Source organism: Heptranchias perlo, chromosome 28, assembly GCF_035084215.1.
Source record: "Heptranchias perlo isolate sHepPer1 chromosome 28, sHepPer1.hap1, whole genome shotgun sequence".
Lineage (NCBI taxonomy): Eukaryota > Metazoa > Chordata > Chondrichthyes > Hexanchiformes > Hexanchidae > Heptranchias > Heptranchias perlo.
This window is the reverse complement of record NC_090352.1, coordinates 41,545,213-41,568,066: the sequence shown is the minus strand read 5'-3', so window position 1 is coordinate 41,568,066 and position 22,854 is coordinate 41,545,213. Positions and strand designations below refer to the sequence as shown.

Below are 22,854 nucleotides of genomic sequence, written 5' to 3'. Positions count from 1 at the left end.
CTTCACCCATACAGATTCCACATCATGATTTTCCGAGCCAATATTCGTCCTCACTATTGCATGGATTTCCTCTTTTACTAACAATGATACCCCACCTCCTATCCCTTTTTGCCTGTCCTTCCTAAATATTGAATACCCCTGGATGTTCAGTTCCCATCCTTGGTCACCCTGCAGCCATGTCTCTGTAATCGGAACTATATCATAACCGTTAATATCTATCTGCACTGTTAATTCATCTAGCTTATTGCGAATGCTCCATGCATTAAGACACAATGTCTTTAGACTTGTCTTTTTAAGATTGCTAGTCATCTTAGTTTTATTTTGCACTATGGCCCTATTTGTTTATCACCCTTGTTTTCTCTGCCTTCCACTATTGCTTCTTCCCTTTCTGTCTTTTGTTTCTATCCTTGTTTCCCCTTCCTCTGTCTCCCTGCTCAGGTTCTCATCCCTCTGCCATCCTAGTTTAAACCTTCCCCAACAGCACTAGCAAACACCCCCGCAAAGACGTCGGTCCCGGTCCTGCTCGGGTGTAACCCGTCCCACTTGTACAGGTCCCACCTTCCCCAGAACCAGTCCCAATGTCCCAGGAATCTAAATCCCTCCCTCCTACACCATCACTGCAGCCACGCATCCATCTGGTCTATTCTCCTGTTCCAATACTCACTAGCACGTGGCAGTGGTAGTATTCCTGAGATCACTACCTTTGAGGTCCTGCTTTTTAATTTATCTCCTAACTCCTTAAATTCACCTTGCAGGGCCTCATCCCTTTTTTACCTATCTCGTTGGTACCGATATGGACCACGACTTCTGGCTGTTCACCCTCCCCCTCCAGAACGCCCTGCAGCCGCTCCGTGACATCCTTGACCCTAGCACCAGGGAGGCAACATACCATCCTGGAGTCACGTTTGCGGCCGCAGAAACGCCTATCTGTTCCCCTTACAATTGAATCCCCTATCACTATAGCCCGGCCACTCTTATTCCTCCCCTCCTGTGCAGCAGAGCCACCCGAGGTGCCACGAACTTGGCTCTTGCTGCTTTCCCCTGATTAGCCATCTCCCCCAACAGTATCCAAAGCGGTATATCTGTTTGAGAGGGAGAATGGCCCCAGGGGACTCCTGCTCTACCTGCCTAGTCCTTTTACTCTGTCTGGCGGTCACCCATTTCCTTTCTGCCTGCGTAATCTTTACCTGCGGTGTGACCACCTCACTGAACGTGTTATCCACAATAATCTCAGCATCGCAGATGCTCCACAGTGAAACCACCCACAGCTCCAGCTCCGAAATGCGGTTAGCCAGTAGCTGCAGCTGGACGCACTTCCTGCACACATAGTGCGGGAGGAGCATATCACGGGTGCGAGCTCTGCTGCCATGACTTTCCTTAGATTTACACTGCGTTCACCTCTCGGACTCTCTTCCCACTCTCGGGACTCTCCTTTTACACTGTGCTCACCTCTTGGACTCTCCTTTTACACTGCGCTCACCTCTCGGACTCTCCTCCTGCTCTCAGACTCTCCTTTTGCACTGCGCTCAACTCTCGGACTCTCCTCTCGATCTTGGACTCTACTCCCACTCTCGTACTCTCCTTTTGCACTGTGCTCACCTCTCGGACTCTCCTCTCGCTCTCGGACTCTCCTCCCACTCTCAGACTCTCCTTTGAGTACATTCAAGACTGAGATCAATGGTTATTTGGACTCTATGGGAATCAAAGGATATGGGAATCGGGCAGGAAAGTAGAGTTGAAATGGAAGATCAGTCTTGATCTTATTAAATGGTGGAGTAGGCTTGAGGGGCCATATGGCCGACTCCTGCTTCTATTTCTTATGTAGAATGGGGGCTCGGGGAGAGACGGAGACAGGGGAATGGGGGCTCAGGGAGAGATGGAGACGGGGATTAGGGGCTCAGGGAGAGATGGAAATGGGAGAATGGGGGAGAGACAGACTGGGGAATGGGGGAGAGACTTTTTATTCAATAATGGGATGTGGGCATTGCAGGCAAGGCCAGTATTTATTGCCCATCCCTAATTGCCTTTGAGAACTTGGTGGTGAGCTGCCTTCTTGAACTGGGTGTCTTGCTAGGCCATTTCAGAGGGCAGTTAAGAATTAACCACATTGCTGTTGGATCTGGAGTCATATTTAGGTCAGACTGGGTAAGGATGGCAGGTTTCCCTCCTTAATAATGGACATTAGTGAACCATATGGGTTTTTATGACAATCCGGTAGTTTCATAGTCACCATTACACATACTAGCTTTTTATTCCAGATTTGTATTTAATTAACTGATTTTAAATTCCCCAGCTGCCGTGGCGGGATTTGATCTCATGTCTCTGAGTTACTAGCCTAGGCTTCTGAATTACTAGTCCAGTGACATAACCGTATGGGGGAATGGGGAGAAAGAAACTGGGGAGAGAGGGAGATGAGGGAATGGGAGCTCAGAGGAGAGATGAAAACTGGGGAATGGAGGCTTGAGGGAGAGAGGAGGACTGGGGAATGGGGGATCGGGGGAGAGAGGGAGACTGGGGAATGGGGGCTTGGGAGAGAGAGGGAGACAGGAATGGGGTCTTGGGTGGAGAGAGGGAGACTGGGGAATGGGGTCTCGGGAGGAGTGATAGCGACTGGGGAATGGGGGTTTGGGGGAAACTGGGGAATGGGGGTGTGGGGGAGAGATGGAGACTGGGGAATGGAGGCTCGGGGGAAACTGGGGAACGGGGGCTCGGGGGGAGAGAGGGAGATTGGGGAATGGGGGCTCATGGGAAACTGGGGAACGGGGGCTTGGGGGAGAGATGGAGATTGGGGAATGGGGGCTCGGGGGAGATTGGGGAATGGGGGCTTGGGGGAGAGATGGAGACTGGGGAATTGGGGCTCGGGGGAGACTGGGGAATAGTGGCTCAGGAGAGCTGCAGATTGGGGAATGGGGGCTTGGGGAGACTGGGAAATAGGGGCTCGGGGGAGAGATGGAGTATGGGGAATGGGGGCTTGGGGGATAGATGGATACTGGGGAATGAGGGCTTGGGGGTAGATGGAGACTGGGGAATGGGGGCTTGGGGGAGAGAGAGACTGGGGAATGGGGACTTGAGGGGGAGGGATGGAGACTGGGGAAGAACAGGAGATTGGGGAATGGGGGCTCGGGGGAGAGATGGAGACTGGGAAATGGGGGCTTGGGGGATAGATGGAGACTGAGGAATGGGGGATTGGGGGGAGAGAGGGGGAATGGGAGCTCGGGGGAGCCAGGGAGACTGCAGAATGGGGGCTCAGGGGGAGAGGGAGACTGGGGAATGGGGGTTCGGGGGAGAGGTAGAGAATGAGGAATGGGGGCTCGTGGAGAGAAATGGAGAGTGAGGAATGGGGGCTTGGGGAGAGAAATGGGGAATGGGGGTTCAGGGAGAGATGGCGACAGGGGAATGGGGACTCGGGGGAGAGATGGGGACAGGAATGAGGGCTCAGAGGTGTTATATCTTTGTCTGTACCCCAAGACCCACATTTATGGATCCCAACGAACCCGGGTCTGTCAGAAGAAGCATGACTTTGCTGTCTCTGCTTCACTAGGGAGGATGTCACCGAGCTCTGGAATTTGTGCCAGGCTGACCTATAGACAACTTCTATAAAGATGGCTCTTCCTGTAGCTGTGAAGGTGACCACAATATTGAGCTTTTATGCTATTGCATCCTTCTAAGCTATTACAATTGACACCTGCATTAATCAGCAGTCCAGGGAGGCTGCATTATTCAGCATTCCCTAGTCCCTGCATGGCAATTTCATGACGCCCAGTACTGATCCCTGGACGACACCACTAGTGACATCCTGCCAATTTGAGTACATACCCATTATCTTTACTCTTTGTCTCCTACCTCCTAACCAATTCCCTACCCATGTCAATAGGTGGCCCCCAATTCCATGCACTCTCATTTTTGTTAACAGTCTCTTATGATTCCAGGGATGAGGGGCTTCAGTTACGCAGATAGACTAGAGAAGTTGGGCTTGTTCTCCTTAGAACAGAGAAGGTTGCGGGGAGATTTGATAGAGATATTCAAAATCATAAAGGTTCTAGACAGAGTAGATAGAAACTGTTCCCACTGGCGGAAGGGTCAAGTACCAGAGGACATAGATTTAAAGTGATTGGCAAAAGAACCAAACACCACACGAGGAAAACCTTTTTTACACAGTGAGTGGTTGTGATCTAGAATGCACTGCATGAGGGGGTGGTGGAGGCAGATTCAATCATGGCTTTCAAAAGGGAACTGGATAAGTACTTGAAGGGAAAAAAATTGCAGGGCTCCAGGCATAGGGCAGGGGAGTGGGACTAGCTGGATTGCTCTTGCAGAGAGCCGGCACAGACTTGATGGACTGAATGGCCTCCTTCTTTGCTGTAACCATTGTACGATTCTAAGATTCTAACCTTATCGAATGCCTTCTGGAAGTCCTTATCAATAACATCCATAGACACTTCCTTATCTACCACGTTAGTTACCTCCTCAAAAAGTTCAACCAACTTGCCCTATTACATATCGATGCTGGCTCTCTCTGATCAGTTCATATTTATCCGAGTGCTCAATTACCCTGTACCTAATAAGATTCTAGTAACTTCCCAATAACAGACATTAGACTAATAGGCTTATAATTTCCTAATTTATCTTTCTTACCATTCTCAAATAATGGAGTGAAATTGGCAATTTTCCAATCCAAGGGACAGTTCCTGAATCGAGTGAGTTTTGGAAGATCATGATTAACGCATCAACAATTTCCTCACCTACTTCTTTTAATGCCCTGGGGTGGATACCATCAAGTCCTGGAGATTTGTCTATCTATAGTCTCATTATTTTCTCCATTTTTTTACTTATATTAAATCTAGTAAGTTCCTCCCCTTGATTTATTTTTAGATTCCCTCGTATTTCTGATACTTTATTCCCATCCTCTACTGTGAAGACTGAGATACAGTATTTAGCAAGTCTGGCATTTCCTGATTTTCAATTACAATATCACCTGTGTTTGTCTTTGAGGGGCCCACAGTACTCTTAGTCACCCCTTTTCTATTAATATACTTGTAAAAACATTACAGGAAACAGAGAGTAGTGGTGAACGGTTGTTTTTCGGACTGGAGGGAGGTGTACAGTGGTGTTCCCCAGAGGTCGGTGCTGGTACCACTGCTTTTCTTGATATATATTAATGACTTGGACTTGGGTGTACAGGGCACAATTTCAAAGTTTGCAGATGACACAAGCTTGGAAGGGTGGTAAACAGTGAGAAGGATAGTGATAGACTTCAAGATGATATAGACAGGCTGGTGGAATGGGTGGACATTTAACACAGAAAAATGCAAAGTGATAGATTTCAGTAGGAAGAACGAGGAGAGGCAATATAAACTAGAGGGCACAACTCTAAAAGGGGTACAGGAGAGATCTGGGGGTTTATGTGCACAAATCGTTGAAGGTGACAGGGCAAGTTGAGAAAGCAGTTAAAAAAGTATATGCTGCGATCCTGGGCTTTATAAATAGAGGCATAGAGTACAAAAGAAGTCACGATGAACCTTTATAAAACACTGGTTCGGCCACAACTGGAGTATTGTGTCCAGTTCTGGGCACGGCACTGTAGGAAAGATGTGAAGGTCTTAAAGAGGGTGCAGAAGAGATTTACTAGAATGATTCCAGGGATGAGGGACTTTAGTTACGTGGATAGACTGGAGAAGTTGGGGTTGTTCTTCTTGGAACACAGATGGTTGTGAGGAGATTTGAAGAGGTATTCAAAATCATGAAGGGTCTAGACAGAGTAGATAGAGAGAAACTGTTCCCATCGGCAGAAGGGTCATGAACCAGAGGACATAGATTTAAGGTGACATGAGGAAAAATTTTTTTACACAGTGAGTGGTTAAGATCTGGAATGCACTGCCCGAGGGGGTGGCGGAGGCAGATTCAATCATGGCCTTCAAAAGAGAACTGGATAAATACTTGAAAGGAAAAAAATTGCAGGGCTACAGGGATAGGGCGGGGGATTGCTCTTTCATAGAGCTGGTGCGGACTCGATGGGCCAAATGACCTCCTTCCGTGTTGTAACCTTTCTATGATTCTATGATTTAAGGTTATCCTTGATAACCCTCATAAGTTTTTTCTCGTATTCCCTTTTTGCAGCTCTCACTATTTTCTTTGTATCCCTTTGCTGTTCTTTATATCTCTCTGTCTGTGGGATCGCTATTGTTCTTTGCATTTATATAAGTCCTTTTAGTTTTATATTATCTCTCATTTCTCTTGTTCACCAAGGTTGTTTAATTACACAAGTAGAGCTCCTGCCCTTTAGGGGTATATACAGGTCTTATGTTCTACCAAATACTTCTTTGAACATTTCCCACTGTTCATCTGTAGTTTCACCCATTAACAATTCTGCCTAGCGTACTGTGGTCAATTTCAGCCTCATCCCTCCAAAGTCTGCCTTACTTAAATTTAAAACCTTAACTCGTGACTCCCCTTTCTTCCTCTTAAACCTAATATTGAATTTAATCATGTTACGGTCACTATTAACTAGGTTAACCTAAAATAGGTTTCACTTGTGAGGATAGATTGTGAGATGAACAAACGATGCACATTGTGTTGTCTACCTGTATCTAAAAGCTAAACTGAGAGTGTTGCCTCATGGTTGAAGCATCAGTTTGATCCACAATGGTATTAAATAGGGAATTATAGGATATTGATCCAGTGACGACGATGGAACAACGATATATGTCCAAGTCAGGGTGGTGTGTGACTTGGTGGGGAAATTGGAGATGATGGTGTTCCCTTGTTGGTGGTAGAGATACCAGGGGAGGGGAATGTTGATGAAATGGGAGGGTTGGTGCAGATTGAACATACCGCAGCCACAATGAAGGGAGTGAATATTGAGTCCAGCGAACTGCTCTGTTCTGGATGGTGTTGAGCACCTTGAGTGTTGTTGTGGCTCCACCCATCTAGCTGAGTAGTGCATATTCCATTACACTCATGACTTGAGCCTTGTAAATGGTGGAGAAGCATTGTGGGGCTAGGAAATGAGCCATTTGTCACTCAAGTACTCAGCCTCTGCCCGGCTCATGGCTGGTCCAGTTAAGCTTCTGGTCAATGGTGACATTCCAAGATGTTGATAGTGGAGACTCAATGATGGTGGTGCCATTGAAAGCCAAGGATAAATAAATTCTCTTGTTCAAGATGGACATTACCTGGCAATAATGTGGCGTAAATGTTACCTGTCACATCTCAGCCTAAACATCGATGTTATCCTGTATGTTGGCATGGGATGCTTCATTATCAGAGGAGTTGTGAATGGAGCTGAACACTATTAAATCATCAGCAAACAGCCCCACTCCTGGCCTTATGACTGAGGGAAGGTCATTGATGAAGCAGCTGAAGATGATTGGGCCAAGGATACTTTCCTGAGGAACTTCTGCAGCAATATATCAGGGCGACAATAATTGGCCTCTGACAACCACAATCATCTTCAGTACACATGTTGTACTGTCCTGAGAGACAGAATGTTACGAATATTTTTAGATCTCTGGCTCTGACTGAGAATTGTTGAGTGGGAAAGCAGAGTGAATGATACTATTCAGATCATTAGAGCCCTGAGAGACAGCCTTCTTCACTGTGGCACCCAAGCGCCATGGGATGTTTTACTATGTTAAAGGCACTATATAAATGCAAGTTGCTGTTGTTGTCTATGGCAGCAATCACATTTGCCATGTCAGAAGCTATATTGGTAGAGGTGTAACTGCTTTCTATTACCCTGGCTAACCTAATGAGGTCATTGACCTTCTTCCTGCATTGAGTAGCTGTGCAAGGATTGTTGGAGATGGCACTCACAGCCAAGGTCATCTCCTTCAGCTGGGCCTGCATCTTCCCTTTGGTTGGCCTCCTTCTCTTGGTGCTAAAGGTTGCCTGCCTTCTTTGGGTTATTTTGAACAAAAATACTTCAGTGATGGAGTCAGTAAATCTTGGAGCCATGTGCCTTAATGTTGCTGCCTCACACATTCTTCTTTTTCTCAGATTCCTTCAATTTCTGTCACCAAGATAATGGATTATGCGCCCCTTTAAGCTGCTGCAGCTGCACTGGATTTCCTTTCCCTCCCCAAAGGTGAGAAAAAGCACTAAGAGCCCACCCTCAATATTAAAATTAAGCTGACGTATGAAAAAGTGATGAGGTCAGAGTGGGGTCACAATCCACATTCGATGGTAAACCCATTACATAGGAAACTCCAGCCCCACATGTTTGAAGCTCTGAAGTCTTCTGTTCATCAACTGAACTTCATAACAAACCCTATGTGGAGGATAGCACGTCCAACAATGCAGAATTCCCTCAGTTTGTACAACAATTAGTTCAGGCTCTCTCTAGCTTGCCAAGGGAGAGAACACTGCTAAATTGGCAAAGGCACTCCTACAAAAAGAACTCAAGTCCAGCACAGATCCTTACTTCACTCTTCTTGACTGGTACAATACACCGAATGAGATATTGGACATCTCACCAGCTCAAACTTCCCACTGCTTGTCTAGCTAGGACCACCTTACCCATCAGAGCTTGGTTTGCGGATTTATCTGGAAGAATCCTAGCCCCAATGATTGACACGCTCCTGTAGATTCTATCAAGGAGCTATGCTGACCAGTTCCCAGGGCACAGAAGCCATCTTCTCTTTCCATGCTTCCCTCCCCCTCCGCTAATCTGCTGTAACCATTTACATCTCCTCTGGACCCATCTATTGTTTCTATACTTGTCTCATTATCACATCCTTTTGCCTTGAACCATCATCACTTTTGTCATTTAATCACTCCCACCCTCCCTTTTGTTCTATTCTGTGTGCAGTTCTGGTCACCGCACTACAGGAAGGATGTGATCGCTTTGGAGAGGGTGCAGAGGAGATTCACCAGGATGTTACCAGGGCTGGAGCGCTTCAGCTATGAAGAGAGACTGGGAAGATTGGGTTTGTTTTCCTTGGAGCAGAGGAGGCTGAGGGGGGACATGATTGAGGTGTACAAAATTATGAGGGGCATAGATAGGATGGATACTCAGGAGCTTTTTCCCTTCGTTGAGGGTTCTATAACAAGGGGGCATAGATTCAAGGTAAAAGGCGGGAGGTTTAGAGGGGATTTGAGAAAGAACTTTTTCACCCAGAGGGTGGTTGGAGTCTGGAACTCACTGCCTGAGAGGGTTGTGGAGGCAGGAACCCTCACAACATTCAAGAAGCATTTGGATGAGCACTTGAAATGCCATAGCATACAAGGCTACGGACCAAATGCTGGAATATGGGATTAGATTAGACTGGGCTTGATGGCCGGCACGGACACGATGGGCCGAAGGGCCTCTATCCGTGCTGTATAACTCTGTGACTCTTACCCCCTTTTCATGGCCCTGTACTTGCTTAAAAGCTGTTCATCGCTAACATTTTCTAGTTCTGATGAAAGGTCATTGACCTGAAATATTAACTCTGTTTCTCTCTCCACAGATGCTGCTTGACCTGTTAAGTAACATCAGAAACAGGAGCTGGAGTAGGCCATACGGCCTCTCGAGCCCGCTCCGCCATTTATTAAGATCATGGCTGATCTTCGACCTCAACTCCACTTTCCTGTCCGATCCCCATATCCCTTGATTCCCATAGAGTCCAAAAATCTATCAATCTCAATCTTGAATATGCTTAACTACTAAGCATCCACAGCCCTCTGGGGTAGAGAATTCCAAATATTCATGACCCTTTGAGTGAAGAAATTCCTCCTTGTCTCAGGCCTAAATGTCTGCCCCTTATCCTGAGTCTATGTCCCCTAGTTCTAGACTCTCCAGCCTGGGGAAACATCCTCTCAGCATTACCTTGTCAAGCCCTCTTAGATTCTTATATGTTTCAATGAGATCACCTCTCATTCTTCTAAACTCTAGAGAGTATAGGCCATTTTACTCAATCTTTCCTCATAGGACAACCCTCCCATCCCAGGGATCAATCTAGTGAACCTTTGTTGCACCGTCTCTAAGGCAAGTATGTCCTTCCTTAGGTAAGGAGTGTTTCAGCATTTTCTGTTTTTAAATCACACACCCTGCCAGGCTTAAATATTGGATTATAAAGTGTAGCTCATATGAGCACTTCCTTTGCTTCACTGCTGGCCTTCAGTGGCATTGGTTGAGGGTTAAATATTGGCCAGGACACCAGGAAGAACTCCCCTGCTCTTCCTCGAATAGTGCCATGAGATTGTTTACATACATCCAAGAGGGCAGACGGGGCCTCTGTTTAACATCTCATCCGAAAGACAGCATCTCTGACAGTACAGCACTCGCTCAGTGTCAGCCTGGATTATGTGCTCAAATCCCTCGAGTGGGACTTGAAACCACAACCTTCTGACTCAGGGGCGAGAAGGGAGGCAGATTATCCCGAATGTCAGAGTAAAACTAAGTCTTATTGTTAAAAGTGTGAGAATTGGAATGTAGGCATCTTCCCTTTGGATGAGCAGATAAAGGTTAGCAGATCATTGTTATAAGTGAATGGGACATGAGAGGGGAGTCAAGCTTGCAGGTATTTGTGAAACCAACTGAAATCAAAGGAAGCATGACGCATAGAGTGACTTTCTGGACTGTGGCAGAAAGGGAGACCCCAACGCTACTAGTAGCTGGATCATCAAAGGGAACTTTCACCCGAACCCAGGGAGTTCTCAACTGAAGATAGTTCCTCGGGTTAAATTTCTCAGAATCTGATATTATAAGTTTAACCATTTCATACCCTTGGTGTATCAATTAAGTAGGGCCGGCATAGATTCCCTTTACATCGAGACATTTCAGCTATTTATAAGTATATTCCTTCCACAACACAAAAGGTGCAACACAAGGAATGGAGAATCCAACCATTTAGTTGGACATAAATAGACTGGTAAAATGGTGCAGGTACTGAGGCTTTATTGAATTAAGGAGTAGAAGGCTATTTCTAAAGTAATGAAGTAATTTTATATGCACGTTAAACATGTGGTCCTAAGTTTTTGAATGAGTTACTTTATTTTAACTGGGTTACCACCAGTGCTAAAATACTGCCAATCAAAACACCGAGGCCCCACAGCCAATCTAGTTAGCTCCAATGTTGTGTGAGGGATTCTGACTGGCTGTTTCTTGGTCCTTACTTTCCCATGTTCTTAATGCTCCATCATAATGACAAAAGTTTGGAATTTCAATATAAACAAAGTCATTGGGGTCGATATTAACCCCCCCCCCCACCCCCGACGACGGACAGGACAGGAGAGGGTCGGGGGGGGGGGGGGGTTTAAAATGAAAAATATCAGGGAATGCGTCCCCAACTGCCATATACATGCCTGCCGCCATTTTTACAGTGCTGGGTTGTGAGGAGCGCATGATCTGTCTTGGCGAGGCATGACACTTCATTATCATATTTAAATCAGGTTCCACAGTGCAACTATGAGCCTGATTTAAATTTAACAGTGGCCGGCTGGGTTTCCCAGGGCTCAGGAAACCTGGCAGCCAAATGGAGACAGAAGCTGCCCGCTGCAACAGGTTAGTGCTTTTTAGAGCACTCCTGGTGGGCCAGGGGGGAGCAGGGTTAGGGGTTCAAGCAAACCTTCAGCCTCCCTTCTGCTGATCACAGCCTCTCCTTGCTGCTGCGATTGGCCAACCCTCCCCCCACGACCCCCAAACTCCGGCCTGCCCCTCGATCAGCTGACCCTCCTTTCCAACCCGCAATCGCTCCCTCCCTCCCAATTGACGGGCTCTGACCCCACCCCTGCCTGCTCACCCCACACCAAGCTCCGTTCTCCCCGATTGCTGGGGACCGTCCCCAACGGGAGGGAAAGGGAAGAAAAAAATGATAATGAGGTCCTGTCAATATTCCGTGTGCCAGGGATTTTCCCCCCTCTGTAAATATCGGGGCCACTGATACTGCTTCTAAGACCAACTCCAGATCTGTCCATTTTATTAACATGACGTAAATCCTGTACCAACTTGAGTCTCATTTCTATAAAGTATTAAAATTAAATTCTAAAAGTTACAACAAACTTAGTAAGAAGAAAAAGATATACAACAAAGTGTCCTCATATTTCAGAAGCATAGCAGTCCCTGATCTAGGAGTATAATTGCAGGATTTAATTTTATGATACCCATTCACCTGCTGTTCTCACACTGCACTTCTGATAAATCAATGTCAGCCAAGATACAATAATTGATACTATTCCTAAAAAGGCCTCCCTTTTATTTATTTGCTAGATGCTGGAGGTAATCTTTCAATTTCTTATGAATTGAAAAAAATGACTGTCTCATCAGCTCTGTTTAACTTTATTTTTTCATTAGTTTTACCAAGGGTGACCATATTTTATGCAGTTGTTGTACATTTTGATTGCTCAATGCTTGTCGGAGGTACCTGAGGATTGATGGTGTGGCTGGGCACGTACAAAGCATTTTTGAAGCAGTTAGTTTGGTTTTGTCTCCTGCCTAATTAATGGTGGTCTTGGTTCAGTCATTGTCCTTGGCTTCACTATCAGAAAATTCAGTAGCTGTACAGGAGGCTGCTAAACTGCACTCTGCACATGCTTCAATGCTCTCCCTCTTCCTTGCCAATGTGATGTGAGCAGGCAGTTTAACTATATGCTGCCAGCTTGCAATATTGCACTAATAGTGCTGTCTCGCACTACTGCACTAATGGTGCCAGCTGTGCACCTGCACGGATAGCTCTGGATCAGCACTGCCAGCCTGCACTGGTACTACAACTCCTTTGGATAGCTACAGCCAGCTTTGTACCAATACTGCCAGCCATGGATAAGCAGAGTGCTGGATAGCAGCTAGATCCAAGAGTAGAATTGTAATGTACAAACTCACATGTTCCTGTAGATTATGCTCTGCTCTGAGAGTATGTTTTTTTTTGGAATTATTTCTGAATTTATCTGATTTCAACTGTGCAGTGTTATAACCAAGCCTGCTGCCCTGCCTAACGCACTAACCGGAGTCACGCACACTTGCCTTCTATTTGCTATAGAACTCATTTTATTTCTGATTCCATTACAATTAATAATGTACTTTCAATTTATTGTGAATTTGAATAAAGACTATAAACTTGAAGTTACATCTTACACTAAAGCACAACATTTCAAGAATGTTGAAACAAATCGATTCGAGTCAGGCTGCTGTAAACTGCTCAAACATCGAACTATTGAGAACTCACCTGCTGGACAGTATGCTGCAGCACGAATGCCTCGGCATTTTGTCAATACTGAGGATTAAATTTCCTTCTTCATTTCAGATCCAAATGTCTTAAGAATTTAGTGCGAACAGAATATTCATTGTATTTTACCCAGCATGTGATTCACACCCTTCACAAAATCCCAGATAGGCTAAAAAACTAAAGATAGTTTTATAAATGTAACCACATTTGAAGCATCTTTATTCTGTTCATGTGTGTGTTAAGCTGCTGCTGGAAAGTTTAATCAAATATAGCATAAATCACATAATCTACCGAATAAATCCTTTTTGTGAATGAATCACTATCTACAGCAAGTTATTTCCTTGGTTTCATTGTTCACTGTTCAGTATCTTGTTCGGATTCAATCATATCCTTGTAATTCCGTTTGAAAAAGCCACACTGTGAAGTAAGGGGGGGGGAGAAATGAATGCAAGAAATTAGACTATATGAACATGACTGAAAGACAGCAATTTGGAGGTTAGGGCAGAGCTAGTTCAGAACTGGGTAAGTGCCATCGGTGGTCAGTACATCACCTCCATGGGTTTACATTTGAGGATAGATTGTATGAATTTGCACTCCTGGCATGGAGTGTTAACCATGGGGAGCACCTATCAGAACTTTGGGCAATGAGATCAGTCAGCCCCCGCAGGATTTTCAATCCATGAATTTTAATTTGATATATATGCAGGCTTGGGCTGATAAATAACATTCGTGCCAGACAAGTGTCAGGCAATGACTATCTCCATCAAGAGAGAGTCTAACTACCTCCCCTTGATATTCAACAGTATTACCATCACCAAATCCCCACCATCACCATTCTGGGGGTGACCATTGACCAGAAACTTAACTGGACCAGCCACATAAATACTGTGGCTACAAGAGCAGGTCAGAGGCTAGGTATTCTGTAGCGAGTGACTCACCTCCTGACTCCCCAAAGCCTTCCCACCATTTACAAGGCACAAGTCAGAAGTATAATGGAATACTCTCCACTTGTCTGGATGGGTGCAGCTCCAACAACACTCAAGAAGCTCGACACCATCCAGAACAAAGCAGCCTGCTTGATTGGCACCCCATCTACCACCTTAAACATTCACTCCCTCCATCACTGGCGCACTGTGGCTGCAGTGTGTACCATCTACAAGATGCACTGCAGCAACTCGCCATGGCTTCTTCGACAGCACCTCCCAAACCCATGACTTCCACCACCTAGAAGGACAAGGGCAGCAGGCGCATGGGAACACCACCACCTGCACGTTCCCCTCCAAGTCACACACCATCCTGACTTGGAAATATATCACTGTTCCTTCATCGTCGCTGGGTCAAAATCCTGGAACTGCACTGTGAGAATATCTTCACCACACGGACTGCAACAGTTCAAGAAGGTGGCTCACACCACCTTCTCAAGGGGCAATTAGGGATGGGCGATAAATGCTGGCTTTGCCAGCGATGCTCACATCCCATTAATGAATTTTTAAAAATTGCCCGGTAGGAGTGCAAATCCTTAAAATCTACCCTACGGAATAAATGTGACATGTACATGTAATGGTACGTCACAATACAGGCCTACATGTTACTGCTCCTTTGAAAACTTTAAAATTTATCTTATGGTAAAAGAAACAGGAATTTAAACCAAATCAACACTTGGTGGGAAAGAACACTAACAAATAAATAATGGGAAAGAATGTCATGCTTAACTAAGGCTGACACATGTCCCATGTTCAACTGGACAATCCTCTTTCAGGACAGTCAGGAATTTTGATAAAATTAAAATCAGATAGTGATGGTCTGGTTTTCCAATACCATATTTTTAAATAGGCCGTGTACATATGGAAAACAGTGTGCTCCTCACAATGGGCCAAATGTTGCTGGAAAAATAATGGCATGTTAACGAAGCACGCTGTTATTATTGCACAAATTGGCCAGCAAGTTCAGGGGATTAAGAGATATGCCGTGAGTTGCAAATCTCCAGAACTTGCTGGTCAATTTATGCCGCTCCACCGTTTGCTTCACAAAAACGACATCTTGCCCTTAGCCTTCCCGTTATTTTAAAGAACTTGCTGGATTTGCACAACAGTTTCTGTAAACTTGCCGCAGATCACCTTCTCGAACTGGCCGCTCCAAGTACTCACCACCTTCCATGTTCAGTAGTTCCATCTGATAGTCTATCAACTTCCCCTCTGTGTGCAGTAGTTCTATCTGATCTGTCTATTCCCCTTCCCTCTGTGTGCAGTAGTTCTAGCTGATCTGTCTATTCCCCTCTCCTTTGTATGCAGTAGTTCATAGAATCATAGAAAATTTACGGAGGCCATTCGGCCCATTGCGTCCGTGCCGACCGAAAATAAGCCACCCACTCTAATCTCACTTTCCAGCACTTGGTCCATAGCCTTGTAGCTCATGGCACTTTAGGTGCACATCCAGGTACTTTTTAAATGAGTTGCGGGCTTCTGCCTCTCCCACCCTTTCAGGCAGTGAGTTCCAGACCCCTACCACCCTCTGGGTGAAAAACATTTCCTCAGCTCCCCTCCAATCCTTTTATCAATTACTTTAAATCTATGCCCCCTGGTTATTGACCTCTCTACTTAGGGAAATAGGTCCTTCCTATCCACTCTATCTAGGCCCCTCATAATTTTATACACCTCAATTAAATCACCCCTCAGCCTCCTCTGTTCTAAAGAGAACAACCCCAGCCTATCCAATCTTTCCTCATAGCTAAAAGTCTCCAGACCTAGCAACATCCTCGTAAATCTCCTCTGTACCAGGACTGGTCAAAATAGTACAAGCCCATGGGATCCAAGGGAGAGTGGCAAGTTGGATCCAAAATTGGCTCAGTGGCAGGAAGCAAAGGGTAATGGTCGACGGGTGTTTTTGTGACTGGACGGCTATTTCCAGTGGGGTTTGGCAGTGCTCAATACTAGGTCCCTTGCTTTTTGTGATATATATTAATGATTTGGACTTATATCAAGTGAAATTACATCCTTCCTGTAATGTGGTGACCAGAACTGTACACAGTATTCAAACTGTGGCCTAACCAGTGTTTCATACAGTTCTAGCATAACCTCTGCTCTTATATTTTATGCCTCGGCTAATAAAGGAAAATGTCCCATAAGCCTTCTTAACCACCTTATTTAACTGTCCTGCTACATTCAGGGATCTGTGGACATGCATTCCAAGGTCCCTCACTTCCTCTACATCTTTCAGTATTCTCCCATTTATTGTGTATTCCCTTGCCTTGTTGGTCCTTCCCAAATGCATTACCCCACACTTCTCCAGATTGAATTTCATTTGCCACTTTTCTGCCCACCTGACCAATTCATTGATATCTTCCTGCAGTCTACAGCTTTCCTCCTCACTATCAACCACACGGCCAATTTTTGTATCATCTGCAAACTTCTTAATCATGACCCTACACTTAAGTCCAAATCATTAATTATATCACAAAAAGCAAGGGACCTAGTACTGAGCCCTGCAGAACCCCACTGGAAATAGCCTTCCAGTCACAAAAACACCCGTCGACCATTACCCTTTGCTTCCTGCCACTGAGCCAATTTTGGATCCAACTTGCCACTCTCCCTTGGATCCCATGGGCTTTTACTTTTTTGACCAGTCTGCCACGTGGGGCTTTGTCAAAAGCCTTGTTAAAATCCATGTACCTCAATGATAATAAATTTTAGGATACTGAGAACTGTAGACTAACAGAGGGATCTTGGAGTGCATGTCCATGGATCCCTGAAGGTAGCAGGACAGATAGATAAGGCATTAAGAAGGCATACGGGATAATTTCCTTTATTAGCCGAGGCATAGAATATAAGAGCAGGGAGGTTATACTAGAACTGTATAAAACACTAGTTGGGCCACAGCTTGAGCACTGCGTACAGTTTTGGTCACCACATGACAGGAAAGATGTGATTGCACTAGAGGGGGTACAGAGGAGGTTTACCAGGATGTTGCCAGGATTGGAGAATTTTAGCTATGAGGAAAGATTGGATAGGCTGGGGTTGTTTTCTTTGGAACAGAGGAGGCTGAGGGGAGGTTTCATCAAGGTGTATAAAATTATGAGGGGCCTACATAGAGTGGATAGGAAGGACCTATTTCCCTTAGCAGAGAGGTCAATAACCAGGGGACATAGATTTAAAGTGATTAGAAGGATTAGAGGGGAGTTGAGGAAAGACATCCCCCCACCCCCCCACAGCGGGTGGTGGGGATCTGGAACTCACTGCCTGAGAGGGTGGTAGAGGCAGAAACCCTCATTGCATTTAAAAAGTACTTGGATGTGCACTTGAAGTGCCGAAACCTACATGGCTACGGACCAAGTGCTGGGAAGTGGGATTAGGCTGGATAGCTCATTTTCGGCCGGCACAGACACGATGGGCTGAATGGCCTCCTTCTGTGCCCTAAGTTTCTATGATTCTATGACCTTATTCATACAGCATAGGTGATCAATTTATACAGTACAAGGGTAACATTGGGTTCCTCTCTCTCCAGCTACCTAACCTTATCCCTGGAACTTCTTATATACCCTAGTTGCTAACTACAAAAGTAACATACGTTATATTTCATAGATAGACAGATCTTAGGACTTCCAACTCCCTTTATGATTAGTTACCTCCTGACTTATGATTAGCTTTCTCTGGACTTTATCAAGGACACCGTGTTTATTCCAAGGCATCCTGTATGATGGCTAATTAGTAAGTACTATAGTTATACATTAATTAATCACCCATGGTTGATGTATGTTCTAGCCACACACTCCCTTGCTTTGCAGCTGATAAGAAGCAGAATATCTGGAGCGGAACAGAACTCAACCCCTTTTCTTGTGTTTCCAGACAACCAGCTGGTTCCATTGACCAGTTTTACTTACTATAGTTCAGTTTAATTATTAACTCTCAACTCTCCAACATGTCCAACATATCCACCATTTTTATTTCTTCTTATGCATTCTCATATAGTGAGGTGGACTGTGTAGGGTTCTCGTCTGGTGAGGTGGACTGTGTAGGATTCTCATATAGCGAGTAGGACTGTGTAGGATTCTTGTATAGCGAGTAGGACTATGTAGGATTCTTGTATAGTGAGGTGGACTGTGCAGGATTCTTGTATAGTGAGGTGGACTGTGTAGGATTCTTGTATAGTGAGGTGGACTGCGAGGATTCTCATATAGTGAGGTGGACTGTGTAGGATTCTTGTATAGTGAGGTGGACTGCGAGGATTCTCATATAGTGAGGAAGACTGCGTTGGATTGTCATATCATAGAATCATAGAAAGTTACGGCATAGAAGGAGGCCATTTGGCGCATCACGTCCGCGTGGCCAAAAAATAGCTATCCAGCTTAATCCCACTTTCTAGCACTTGGTCCGCAGCCTTCAGGTTACGGCACTTCAGGTGCTCATCCAAGTACTTTTTAAATGAGTTGAGGGTTTCTGCCTCTACCACCCTTTCAGGCAGTGAGTTCCAGACCCCCACCACCCTATGGTGAAAAAATTTCTCCTCAGCTCCCCTCTAATCCTTCTACCAATTACTTTAAATCTATGCCCCCTGGTCACTGACCCCTCTGCTAAGGGAAATAAGTCCTCCCTATCCACCCAATTTAGTCCCGTCATAATTTTATATACCTCAATTAAATCTCCCCTCAGCATCCTTTGTTCCAAAGAAAACAACCCCAGCCTATCCAATCTTTCCTCATAGCTAAAATTCTCTAGCCCTGACAACATCCTCTTAAATTTCCTCTATGCCCTCTCTAATGCAATCACATCTTTCCTGTAATGTGGTGACAGAACTATATGCAGTATTCAAGCTGTGGCCTAACCAATGTTTTATACAGATCTAGCATAACCTCCCTGCTCTTTTGGTCTATACCTCGACTAATAAAGGAAAGTATCCCTTATGCCTTCTTGACCACCTTATCTATCGGTCCAGCTACCTTCAGGGATCTGTGGATATGCACTCCAAGATCCCTTTGTTCCTCCACACCTCTCAGTATCCTCCCATTTATTGTATACTCCCTTGCCTTGTTTGCTCTCCCCAAATGCATTACCTCACTCTTCTCTGGATTGAATTTCATTTCCCACTTTTCTGCCCACCTGACCAGTCCATTGATATCTTCCTGCAGTCTACAGCTTTCTTCCTCAATATCAACCACACGGCCAATTTTTGTATCATCTGCAAACTTCTTGATCAAGCCCCCCACATTCAAATCCAAATCATAAATATATACCACAAAAAGCAAGGGACCTGGTACTGAGCCTTGTGGAACCCCATTAGAAACAGCCTTCCAGTCGCAAAAACACCCGTCAACCATTACCCTTTGCTTCCTGCACATAGTGAGGTGGACTGCGTAGGATGCTCGTATAGCGAGGAGGACTGCGTAGGACTCTCATAGTGTGGAGGACTCCGTATACAGTATGGGTTGCAGCCGCTGTTCAAATGACAGTTGGTTCAACGCCATTATTTTCTTCTTCACCCAGCAGCAAAGGGTTAACATGATGATCAATAACAGGATCTGTAAGACCACAATGCAAACGATAGGGTGCAAGGCAATATTCAAAACTCCAGTGCCAGATGGTGATCATCCTAGTAACGACTCCTACCATGAGTGCTTAATGTCATGTTGTATTCTATATTGGATCACTTATATCTCATGCAGGACATCCTTAGTTTCCAAATGCAATTTCCAATCACTATCTCTTATTATATTAATTAATCACTCGTGGTCAAAGTCCATTCTAGCCACGCACTCCCTTGCTTTGTGGTTGATAATAAGACGTTTGGAGTGGAACAGAACTCGTCCCCTCTCCTTGGGCTCAATTCAAAAATGGTGGCGGGATGGCAGTGGTGGGGGGGGGGGGTGATGCGGGGGTGAAGATGCGCGTGGCAAACCCAAATAAAACAAAATTTACCTCCTCCGGCACGATCACGATGTAATTGATGGTGATTAAAGTTGTTTCCGGATTTCGCTTCTGGCAGCCAGCATGATTGACAGGCTGGCTGCCAACAGGAACTGCAATGTCGGGGGTTGGGGGTGGGGGGGGGGGGGAGATAAAGAGAGAGAGAGACACGTCATCTGATTCTGGAACAGATAGTGGAGGGCTCTGAAGATCGGGGGGGGGGCGGGGAGAGGGGAAGTTCGGGGGGGGCGAGAGGGGAAGATCGGGGGGCGAGAGGGGAAGATCGGGGGGCGAGAGGGGAAGATCGGGGGCGAGAGGGGAAGATCGGGGGGCGAGAGGGGAAGATCGGGGGGGGGGGGGAGAGGGGAAGATCGGGGGGGGGGGGGAGAGGGGAAGATCGGGGGGGGAGAGGGGAAGATCGGGGGGGGAGAGGGGAAGATCGGGGGGAGAGAGGGAACGATCGGGGGGAGAGGGGAAGATCGGAGGGGAGAGGGGAAGATCGGAGGGGAGAGGGAACGATCGGGGGGGAGAGGGGAAGATCGGAGGGGAGAGGGAACGATAGGGGGGGAGAGGGGAAGATCGGGGGGGAGAGGGGAAGATCGAGGGGGAGGGGGAAGATCGGGGGGGAGGGGGAAGATCGGGGGGGAGAGGGGAAGATCGGGGGGAGAGGGGAAGATCGGGGGGGAGAGGGGAAGATCGGGGGGGGGGGGGAAAGATCGGGGGGGAGGGAAAGATCGGGGGGGGAGGGGAAGATCGGGGGGGGAGGGGAAGATCGGGGGGGGAGAGGGGAAGATCAGGGGGGGAGAGGGGAAGATCAGGGGGGGAGAGGGGAAGATCAGGGGGGGAGAGGGGAAGATCAGGGGGGGAGAGGGGAAGATCGGGGGGGGAGAGGGGAAGATCGGGTGGGGAGAGGAAAGGAGATGGGAAGATCGGGGAGGATAGGGGAAGATTGGGGTAGAGGGAAAGATCGGGGGGAGAGGGGAAGATCGGGGGGAGAGGGGAAGATCGGGGGGAGAGGGGAAGATCGGGGGGAGAGGGGAAGATCGGGGGGAGAGGGGAAGATCGGGGGGAGAGGGGAAGATCGGGGGGGGGGAGAGGGGAAGATCGGGGGGGGGGAGAGGGGAAGATCGGGGGGGGAGAGGGGAAGATCGGGGGGGGGAGGGGAAGATCGGGGGGGGAGAGGGGAAGATCGGGGGGGAGAGGGGAAGATCGGGGGGGGAGAGGGGAAGATCGGATGGGGGAGAGGGAAGGAGATGGGAAGATCGGGGTAGAGGGGAAGATCGGGGGGGAGAGGGGAAGATCGGGGGGAGAGAGGGGAAGATCGGGGGGAGAGAGGGGAAGATCGGGGGGAGAGAGGGGAAGATCGGGGGGAGAGAGGGGAAGATCGGGGGGAGAGAGAGGAAGATCGGGGGGAGAGAGAGGAAGATCGGGGGGGAGAGGGAAGGTGATGGGAAGATCGGGGAGGATAGGGGAAGATCGGGGGGAGAGGGGAAGATCGGGGGGAGAGGGGAAGATCGGGGGGGGTGGGGAGAGGGGAAGATCGGGGGGGGGAGAGGGGAAGATCGGGGGAGGGGGAAGATCGGGGGAGAGGGGAAGATCGGGGGAGAGGGGAAGATCGGAGGGGAGAGGGGAAGATTGGGGGGGGTAGAGGGGAAGATCGGGGGGGAGAGGGGAAGATCTGGGGGGGAAGAGGGGAAGATCGGGGTGGAGAGGGGAAGATCGGGGGGGGGAGAGGGGAAGATCGGGGGGGAGAGGGGAAGATCGGGGGGGAGAGGGGAAGATCGGGGGGGAGAGGGGAAGATCGGGGGGGGAGAGGGGAAGCTCGGGGGGAGAGCTGAAGATCGGGGGGAGAGGGGAAGATCGGGGGGAGAGGGGAAGATCGGGGGGGAGAGGGGAAGATCGGGGGGGGAGAGGGGAAGATCGGGGGGGGGAGAGGGGAAGATCGGGGGGAGAGGGGAAGATCGGGGGGGGAGAGGGGAAGATCGGGGGGGGAGAGGGGAAGATCGGGGGGGGAGAGGGGAAGATCGGGTGGGGGAGAGGGGAAGATCGGAGGGGAAGAGAGGGGAAGATCGGGTGGGAGAGGGGAAGATCGGGGGGGAGAGGGAAGGTGATGGGAAGATCGGGGGGAGAGGGGAAGATCGGGGGGAGAGGGGAAGATCGGGGGGAGAGGGGAAGATCGGGGGGAGAGGGGAAGATCGGGAGGGGGAGAGGGGAAGATCGGGGGGGGGAGAGGGGAAGATCGGGGGGGGGAGAGGGGAAGATCGGGGGGGGGAGGGGAAGATCGGGGGGAGAGAGGGGAAGATCGGGGGGAGAGAGGGGAAGATCGGGGGGGAGAGGGGAAGATCGGGGGGGAGAGGGGAAGATCGGGGGGGAGAGGGGAAGATCGGGGGGGGGGGAAGAGGGGAAGATCGGGGGGAGAGAGGGGAAGATCGGGGGGAGAGAGAGGAAGATCGGGGGAGGGGAAGATCGGGGAGGATAGGGGAAGATCGGGGAGGATAGGGGAAGATCGGGGTAGAGGGAAAGATCGGGGGAGAGGGAAAGATCGGGAGGGAGGGAAAGATCGGGGGAGAGGGAAAGATCGGGGGAGAGGGAAAGATCGGGGGGAGAGGAGAAGATCGGGGGGAGAGGGAACGATCGGGGGGAGAGAGGGGAAGATCGGGGGGAGAGAGGGGAAGATCGGGGGAGGGGGAAGATCGGGGGAGGGGGAAGATCGGGGAAGATCGGGGGAGGGGGAAGATCGGGGGAGGGGGGAGATCGGGGGAGGGGGGACGATCGGAGGAGAGGGGAATATCGGAGGGGAGAGGGGAAGATCGGGGGGG

General features: G+C 48.0%; 1 protein-coding gene across 1 annotated transcript in view; it reads right to left on the bottom strand.

Moving 5' to 3' along the window:
* Positions 1-12,240: 12,240 nt before the first annotated feature.
* The window catches only part of LOC137299218 (integrin alpha-E-like), a 223,693-nt gene continuing 213,079 nt past the window's right edge, over positions 12,241-22,854 (bottom strand). Inside the window, exon 32 of the mRNA XM_067967881.1 lies at positions 12,241-13,556. Coding sequence (XP_067823982.1) covers positions 13,494-13,556 — 63 coding nt within the window. The 3' untranslated portion in view covers positions 12,241-13,493. The remainder of the gene's footprint in view (positions 13,557-22,854) is intronic.